Source organism: Trachemys scripta, chromosome 1 (genome assembly GCF_013100865.1).
Source record: "Trachemys scripta elegans isolate TJP31775 chromosome 1, CAS_Tse_1.0, whole genome shotgun sequence".
Classification (NCBI taxonomy): domain Eukaryota; kingdom Metazoa; phylum Chordata; order Testudines; family Emydidae; genus Trachemys; species Trachemys scripta.
Window position 1 is genome coordinate 301289550 of NC_048298.1, and position 9509 is coordinate 301299058.

The window sequence follows — 9509 nt, forward strand, 5'->3', positions numbered from 1 at the left end:
TCATAGCTTGTGCTTACCTAATGTGGCCTGACATTCCTGTCACAATCCTTATGTTTCATTGATGTGCAAGGACATTCCATAATACAAAGCTGAATATTCTGAATGTGCAAGTAATTGAATATCTGGATTATCAGGATACATGAGACATTTATTACTGTCCCCCCCTAAAACTGGGGTAAAGTGAAGTTTATGATCAGGAAATAATTAAGTCTGATCCAATAACAGGAAGGGCAGTTACAGATCCCAGCTCAAGACCCATGTGATTCCTGCAACAAATCAGCTAATCAGTTATGGTTTGGTTGTTCAAGAGAGGTGATTTCATTTACTGGGAAAAAAATGAAGATTGTTTGGAACCAGCTGTAACTACTGAGTTATGCAATAGCTAAGTAACCACATGATCTTATTTTCATTACCCTCTCTACTTCTTTCCTTCTGTTTTTCTCATTCTTATCACTTCTTTTCTCATATTATACTGTAAACTCAACAGGCAGGAACTACCTCTTATCTTGTGATTGTGCAGTACCTAAGAGAACAGTGCCCCATTCCTGACTGGAACCACTAGACACTACCACAATAAACATCAGATTAAGGCATAGGTACCATAGACATGGCCTTAGGGACCCAACTCCCAGAGCCATGTGACTATATCAGGATTTCAGGTTTATTATGTTTCTGGACTCATCGCTGCAAAGAAAAACTCCACCCAGGTGTGATGTTCGCTTGAGTTTGTAGACAGCACACACCAGACTAGGTACAGCAGCCAGCAGAGCCGTGGAGAAAGTCATTTGACTCCATCCCCAAAGCAGATCCTGCTGCTCTGTGGGAGACCCCAATTTGGAGAAGGGTTTCCTGCATAATACATGCCCCCATTTGATGATGTTCCTAGGACCCTGGATTGTCTTTTTGACCTGAGCACCAGCTCTGCAATCCCATTGCCCGGGAACCGCGGCCAATGGAAGCTGTGGGGACAGTGCCTGTGGGCGAAAGCAGCGCCCGGTGCCTTCTGCCCCACCCCCCACCCCCCACCTAGGAGCTGGACCTGCTGGCTGCTTCCAGGGCGCAGTGCGGTGCCAGGAAAGGCAGGGAGCCTGCTTTAGCACCACAGCACCGCTGACCAGGAGTCACCCGAGGTAAGCCTGCGCCCCAGACCCGAGGCCCAACCCCCTGCCCCAGCCCTTAGGCCCCCCCAAACCCAGAGCCCCCTCCTGCACCCCAAACCCCTCATCCCCAGCCCTACCCCAGAGCCTGCAGCCCCAGCCAGAGTCCTCACCCCCCCTGCACCTCAACCCCCTGCCCCAGCCCAGAGCCCCCTCCTGTACTCCAAATCCCTCGGCCCCCACCCCCCAACCTGGAGCCCCCTCCTGCACTCCAAACCCCTCATTCCTGCCCCACCCCAGAGCCTGCATCCCCAGAGCCCTCACTCCCTCCCATACCCCAATTCCCTGTCCCAGTCTGGAGCCCCCTCCCATACCCTGAACATAAGAACATAAGAAAGGCTGTACTGGGTCAGACCAAAGGTCCATCTAGCCCAGTATCCTGTCTACCGACAGTGGCCAATGCCAGATGCCCCAGAGGGAGTGAACCTAACAGGCAATGATCAAGGCAAGTGATCTCTCTCCTGCCATCCATCTCCATCCTCTGACAGACAGAGGCTAGGGACACCATTCCTTACCCGTCCTGGCTAATAGCCATTAATGGACTTAACCACCATGAATTTATCCAGTTCTCTTTTAAACTCTGTTATAGTCCTAGCCTTCACAACCTTCTCAGATAAGGAGTTCCACAAGTTGACTGTGTGCTGCGTGAAGAAGAACTTCCTTTTATTTGTTTTAAACCTGCTGCCTATTAATTTCATTTGATGACCCCTAGTTCTTGTATTATGGGAATAAGTAAATAACTTTTCCTTATCCACTTTCTCCACATCACTCATGATTTTATATACCTCTATCATATCCCCCCTTAGTCTCCTCTTTTCCAAGCTGAAGAGTCCTAGCCTCTTTAATCTCTCCTCATATGGGACCCGTTCCAAACCCTTAATCATTTTAGTTGCCCTTTTCTGAACCTTTTCTAGTGCCAGTATATCTTTTTTGAGATGAGGAGACCACATCTGTATGCAGTATTCGAGATGAGGGCGTACCATCGATTTATATAAGGGCAATAATATATTCTCAGTCTTATCCTCTATCCCCTTCTCTAGCCCTCATTTCTGGCCCCACCCCGGAGCCTAGGGTGTTTGGTTTTGTGGAATTAACGGGTGGGCAAAATATCACCTGTGGGCCGGATCCAGCCCGTCTAACATTTCTGTGCGGCCCACCTTGACTAACATTTCTGTCCAGCCTCCTCTGCTCCCTCGCGATCTCCGAACGCAGCCCACTAAAAGTCCCGCAGCGCAGCGGGGCACTCAGGCAGGTTGCGTGCCAGTCATGGCCCCATGCCGCTCCCGGAAGCAGCCGGCTGCTGCTGGCACGTCTGTGCGCACCCCTGGCGGGGGAGGGGAGGCAGCTCTGCGCGCTGCCCCCGCCCCCAGCACCGTCCTCACAGATCTCATTGGCCGGAAATCAGCCAATGGGAGCTGTGGGGACGGTGCTTGTGGGCGTGGGCAGTGCACGGAGACCTGCTGCCCCCATCCCCACAAAGGGTGCACAGAGACATGCCAGCAGCAGCCGGCTGCTTCCGGGAGCAGTGTGGGGCCACAGCTTGCTGGGAGCCTGCCTGAGCTCCTGCTGCACCGCCGGCCAGGAGCCACCTGTGGTAAGCGCCTTCCAGACAGAGCCTGCACCTCGCATCCCCTTCCACACCCCAACACTCTGCACCAGCCCAGAGCTCCCTCCTGCATCCAAACTCCCTCCCAGACCCCACACCCCCTCCATTAATATAGTAGAAATGTGCAGCCCATGACGACTTACCAGAATTCATGGACTGGCTCCCCTGCGAAAATTATTGCCCACCCCTGGATTAGAAAGTTGGCAACCCTAGGGGGAGAGCGAGTGAGGAGGGATGGAGCAAGTGGGGGGAGAAGGGGTGGGGGCCTTGGGGAAGGGGAAGGGCAGGGATGTTCAGTTTTGTGTGATTAGAAAGTTGGCAACCCTATTACGGAGATTAAGAGATGGGTTGGACCCAGTAGAAAAATCAAAATCAGCATTGATTTCTATTGTCCCTGATTATTGCTGTTCTGAAGAATTTAGGGTTTGATCCTGCCCCATTGAAATCAATGGATTTCTACCTCTGGGGATAGAATTAGACCCATAGGTTTTATAGCTGATGTTAACCTAGCCCATACATTTACCCAGAGATAAGAAAATCCTCATTGCATTACTAGATGAAAGTCCATCGCTGCAGATGCAGCAAAGCCTAAACTGGAGAGCAGGTTTACCTTAGAATCATAGAATTGGAAGGGACCTTGAGAGGTCACCTAGTCCAGTCCCCTGCACTCAAGGCAGGACTAAGTATTATCTAGACCATCCCTGACAGGTGTTTGTCCAACCTGCTCTTAAAAATCCCCAATGATGGAGATTCCACAACCTCCCTAGGCAATTTATTCCAGCGCTTAACCACTCTGACAGTTAGGAAGTTTTTCCTAATGTCCAACCTAAACAGCCCTTGCTGCAATTTAAGCTCATTGCTTCTCGTCCTATCCTCAGAGGTTATGAAGAACAATTTTTCTCCCTTCTATGTACTTGCAAACTGTTATGTCCCATCTCAGTCTTCTCTTCTCCAGACTAAACAAACCCAATTTTTTCAATCTTCCCTCATAGGTCATGTTTTTTAGACCTTTAATCATTTTTGTTGCTCTTCTCTGAACTTTCTCCAATTTGTCCACATCTTTCCTGAAATGTGGCACCCAGAACTGGACACAACACTCCAGTTGAGGCCTAATCAGCGCTGAGTGGAGCGGAAGAATGACTTCTCGTGTCTTGTTTACAATACTCCTGCTAATACATCCCAGAATGACGTTCACTTTTTTTGCAACAGCGTTACACTGTTGACTCATATTTAGCTTGTGATCCACTTCCCCAGATCCCTTTCTGCAATATTCCTACCTAGGCAGTCATTTCCCATTTTTGTATGTGTGCAACTGATTGTTCCTTCCTAAGTGGAATACTTTGCATTTGTCCTTATTGAATTTCATCCCATTTCCTTCAGACCATTTCTCCAGTTTGTCCAAATCATTTTGAATTTTAATCCTATCCTCCAAAGCACTTGCAACCCCTCCCAGCTTGGTATCGTCCACAAACTTTATAAGTGTACTCTCTATGCCATTATCTAAATCACTGATTAAGATATTGAACAGAACTGGACCCAGAACCAATCCCTGCGGGACCCCACTCGTTATGCCCTTCCAGCATGACTGTGAACCACTGATAACTACTCCCTGGGAACGATTTTCCAACCAGTTTTGCACCCACCTTATAGTAGCGCCATCTCTCCATCTAGCTTGTATTTCCCTATGCGAGACAGTATCAAATGCCTTACTAGAGTCAAAATATACCACATCTACTGCTTCTTCCCTATCTACAAGGCTTGTTATCCTGTCAAAGAAAGCTATCAGGTTAGTTTGACACAATTTGTTCTTGACACATCCATGCTCTTATTTATCACCTTATTATCTCCTACGTGTTTGCAAATTGATTGCTTCATTATTTGCTCCATTACCTTGACATTGCCGGGGGAAGTAAAGTCACAAAATGGACGATTCTAGCGATTTGTTTTCACCCCCACGCCAGCTACTAAACTTACAAGTTTCCAGACCCAAACCCAGTGAGCAGGTGTCTAGATTTCATGCGGTTACGCGCGTCCTGAGGCCCAAAGATTGCCCCTTCCGCGCCACATCCCAGTGGGCTGGGGATGGCAGAGGGAAACGGCCTGATCTCCCCATCGGGAAGCGGATCCAGCCTGAGCTCCCTTAGCAGCGTGACTGCAGCAGAACTATAAGGCCGGGGCTTCCCTTGTCCGCTGGGAAACCCCCGGGGGCAGTTCCGCCGCGCGGAGGGGGCTTCCCTTGGGAGCAGCGGAGGGGCCCCGGGAAGGGGAACACGCGATCCCGGAGCCCTGGCTGGATCCGGCGGGAGGGGAAGGGAAGGTGCCGGGTGGCCCAGGGCGCGCTGCGCGGCTGGCAGGTGCTGGACAGGGCAGCCCGAGCTGCTGTCTCATGCCCGCCAGGGGACTGAGCCAAGGGGAGGCAGGGCCAGGGCGAGTGGCACTGGGGGTGAGCAATCGCCTCGCTCCGTGGGACAGGCTCCGTGAGCCGGGACCCAATGAGCGGGTTCCGGGTTTGACGTATCAATGTTTGGGAGCAGCCCGGCGCAGCAGCTAGCCGGGGAGCACGAATCCCTGCTGCTGCCTGGGCCGGAGCTCTGCGGGTGCCAGCCGGTGGGGGATTCGCGGCCGCCAGCGGCAGGCACTGCAGAGGAGGTGAGGGCGCTGCCGGGGTGTGGGGCGGCGGGGAGGGCATCTTTCCTATTCCGGCAGCCAGCACACTGCACACGCTGAGCTGCACCAGCACCCCAGAGCCTGTGCAAGGGAGACCCACTGAGCCTGCAGCACCCCACAGCCTGCGTGGGGAGACACACCCTGAGTCTGCAGCACCCCACAGCACGCGCAGGGGGAGACCCACTGAGCCTGCAGCACCCCACAGTCCATCCAGGGAGACAGCCAGGGCTGGCTCCAGGTTTTTTTGCCTTCCCAAGCAAAAAATTTTTTGGCTGCCCCCACCCCAGCCCTGGGCTCCCCCCCCCCCCCTCCCCTGCTGCCCCCCCACACACCCCCCCCCTGCTGCCCCAGCCCTGGGCTCTTCCCCGCCCCCCACCGCACCTGCCCCCTCCTTCTGCCCCAGCCCTGGGTCACTGGTAACTTGCTCCCAGGGTGGGTCATTATTATTCTTTTGTTCCACTCTTTGTTTCTGTGGGGAATTTGCCAATGCAATATCACTGTCTTCCTTGTAAACAAATAAAACTTAAAAAAAAAAAAAAAAAAAAAAAAGCAATGGCTGTTGAAATAGCACTTCCAGTCCTAAAAACCACTGGGAAGCATTTCTTGCTCAATTTTATCCTACTTTTTCTACAGCAAGTTACAGTGGATCAGTATATTTGATTTGGGAGAAATGAAGTAACAGCTGCCCAAATTGAGCTTGAGCACTCCTGAATTTTGAGGTGTTCAAATCTGGAAGGCAGGTGCTAGATTCCCTTTCTGAATATTAGCTAAATCTGGAAAGGAAAAGTCAATTTCTGCTTCCATGGCTCAGAAGTGGAAATCCTCCTACGTGCCTGGTACTGTATCTAAAGCTGCCCAGGTCCAGTAGAGCCTCCCCTCCCTTACTTTTCATTTTAAATTCTAGTGGGATCCACGTACCTCCCTTGCTAGGCTTCAGATAGAGAGGGGCACTGCCCATTTAGTCCATCCAATTCTTTCTTTGGGGGCTGCAAGGTGAGGTCACACCAGTATCCCTAATCGAGTCTGGGGATGTCTTCTGAAGGGGATATCTGGGCCAAAGCCTTCTACTCCTTGGGCATACTTGTTCCCCATTCACAGTGTCACCCTGCTCTAGCAGGGAGCTCTCCATTCACAGCAAGCTGCAGCATGAGGTTTCAGCTACCATACTCCCTCCCCCTCCCTTTCCTGTTGATAGCGGCCAAGGGAATGCTGGGAAATAGAGTTCTTTCCCTGCTCCAGGGTGGGCTCTATAGGCAGGGAGCTAACCAAGGAACTACAGCGCCCAGGGCCCCCTGTTGGTTTTCAGCTCCCAGGCTGGATCCCTGCCGGCTTCTGCCCCTGCAAATGGGTTGCCCCAAGCACCTGCTTGCTTTGCTGGTGCCTAGAGCCGCCCCTGCCCACAGCCCATGCAGGGGGAGACACTGGGACAGGAATACCCCTAGAACCCGCACAGGAACAGGCACTAGAAGCACACACAACACACTCACGCATGGGGAGAGACAGACAACACCCACCCTGCCATTCAGGCACAGTGGCTTAAAGCCTATAGGGGAGCCTACGGTTGAACTGGATTTGCTCACCCCAGGTAAAAGCCCATCTGCCCTGTCCTCACTGCTCTTTTAACATGGGTTAGCTAAGGTGAGTAAGAACACACTGTTTTTGCCGTGTAGACCAGTGCACACAGCCACTAAGGTATAATAGAGATAGTGACACACACGTTATCAGACCAAGACGTGCCATACAGACATTGAGATGATACCTGAACGCTTAGATACACACAAACATGAATTTTTGCTAACACTGAAAATAGTTTGTTTTTATGTGCGGGGGAGGGGCAATGTCACATGACATAAAGTGATCTTGCTACTACTGCTTGTAATTTTGGTCATTTTGCACATCCGGACTTTGAATAACTGGGCTATATCTTGGAGCAGCTGAATAAACAACCCCAGAGAGAGTAGCAAGACCTGACATTTTATTTGGGGAGGGAAGATGTCTGCCTTTGGGTTCTCTAAAACAGTGTGATATACGAGTTTTAAAATGATCCTTTACTGATTAACTACTTTTAGAATTTTAAAATACATGTTTTTAAGAAACTACTGAACATGGCAAAACGTAAACAAGGAGAACAATAGTGAGGAAAAAAGACATCACCAACTTTTCAGTTCTTTTTAACTAGTTAAATAGTTGACTGGCTAAAATAGAAACTGAATTAAATGTGCAACTCATTCGTGACTCAGATTTTTAGCAATATAAATTACACACTAGCAATCTAAAACCAAGCTTGGTTCAAAACAGTGTAAGCTCCTCCGTAACTGGCAGAGAATTACCAGCAGACACTTCCTTTCTCTCTCTGGTGTGCAAAACCCCTCTCACCTGAATTTTAGACTATATTGAAACACTAGTATGTGTGTTCCTTTTGTATCGGACAGCTAATGCATGCTCTTTCTTTCTGAACAGAGAATTGAAGGGCAATCCAGACATGAGGAAGGTTTTGTTAGTGGAACCTGTCATCATCATTTACACTTTTGCCTATTTCTTGACTGTACCGCTGATTCAGCAGTATATTTATCGGAGGCTATGGGAAGAAGGAAGCAACTCCAGTTTAATAGAAAATAACAACACTACTTACTGTGAACTAAACAGAAGTAACCCAGTCTACATCAAACAGAAGGTAAGGAGGGGGAGAGGGGGAAGTAGGAAAGAAAACATATTACAAAGGAAAATTTGCAGTGATTACTAGATAAATATTTAATTAACAGTGGCTTAATTGTTATAAAATGATGATTTCATTAATATTTATATGGTGCTATAGGTGTGTATAGTGTTTACAAAGAATCAGCTCAGCAAGATGCTGAGGACATTCAGTTCCGTCTGAAGTCACTAGGAGTTGAGGGTGCACATTATCTTAGAGCAGTGGTTCTCAACCTATTTACCATTGTGGGCTGCATATGCAGCTCTCTATGTGTTATGTGGGTCGCACCTACACAACATATATACTACCTGTATGGCCCTGAGGATGTGCTGCAGCTGTATGCTGATTGGGCTGCAGGTTGAGAACCACTCCCTTACAGGGTTTGGCCCAAAAAGAAGATATTGCCCTTACGCTGAGAAGTATAGAAACTAGGGCCCCGATCCTGCAAAGATGTATGCATGTGTTAAACTTTACGCAGTGTGATTAATACCTTTGACTTCAGTGGGACTACTCCATGTGTCAAGTTAAACAGGTATGTCAGTCTTTGCAGGAGCAGGGCCTTGGTTAGATAGATATAGCATTCTACAGGGAGAGATGACATCAGACAGGGATGGGAGACCAGGAGGAGGAAATTAAAGAGAATTTTAAATATGTATTTAACTGAACTGATCTTTCAACACCTTTGAAAATCTCTGATTTCTCATTCATGCCAATAGTGACATTCATTTCCTGTATTGTCAGAATATAAGGATGGCAACTCTTCATTTGATTGTTAATGATCCTTTTAAAAAATATTTAAAGCATATTTTAATATTATTTGTACAATTTACTCTTCTTTTAATTAGATACTGATTAGAATCCCGTTACACCACAGCTTCCTTTACAATTAGGGGAAAGTGGTAGTTGACATGGATTTGTGAGTTATAAAAAAGGCATGTGTTAATAAGAGACCATCAGCTGACATAATTCCAAAACCAGAGAAAGGGATTGTTGTAAAACTCTAAGTAGCACTTGAAGTGAGGGATTTTGCGCAATCCTAGATCTGAATCTCTGGGATGCTACCATAAATTTTCTGATTTGGTATTCTGCACTGCCCCTTCTCAAGAGTGGGGCATCCAGTCTACCTAGCCCACTTGCCATATATAACAAGTGCATGCTTGTCAATGCCATATGTGGATTCCATTGAACTTGCTCAGAGGAATAGCTCAGGCTTTCTACCATGACAATGAGTTCTTCCTCATTTGTCAGGAGACTAGTCAGCTAAGGAAAAACTTAAAAGAGGGCAAAGTTGAATTTTTGCCAGAGGTCGGTCTCTCTCTCTCTCTCTCTCTCTCTCTCTCTCTTAGGGTGACCAGACAGCAAATGTGAAAAATCGGGATGGGGG

At 48.6% G+C, this 9509-nt stretch overlaps 1 protein-coding gene across 2 annotated transcripts in view; it reads left to right on the forward strand.

The window, feature by feature from the left end:
- The first annotated feature begins 5257 nt into the window (after nucleotides 1-5257).
- The window catches only part of SLC46A3 (solute carrier family 46 member 3), a 19738-nt gene continuing 15486 nt past the window's right edge, over nucleotides 5258-9509 (forward strand). For both annotated transcript variants that reach the window (XM_034758691.1, XM_034758692.1), the window contains exons 1-2: nucleotides 5258-5412; nucleotides 7891-8104. In XM_034758691.1, the coding sequence (XP_034614582.1) occupies nucleotides 7913-8104 (192 nt within the window). In that variant the 5' untranslated portion in view covers nucleotides 5258-5412; nucleotides 7891-7912. The remainder of the gene's footprint in view (nucleotides 5413-7890; nucleotides 8105-9509) is intronic.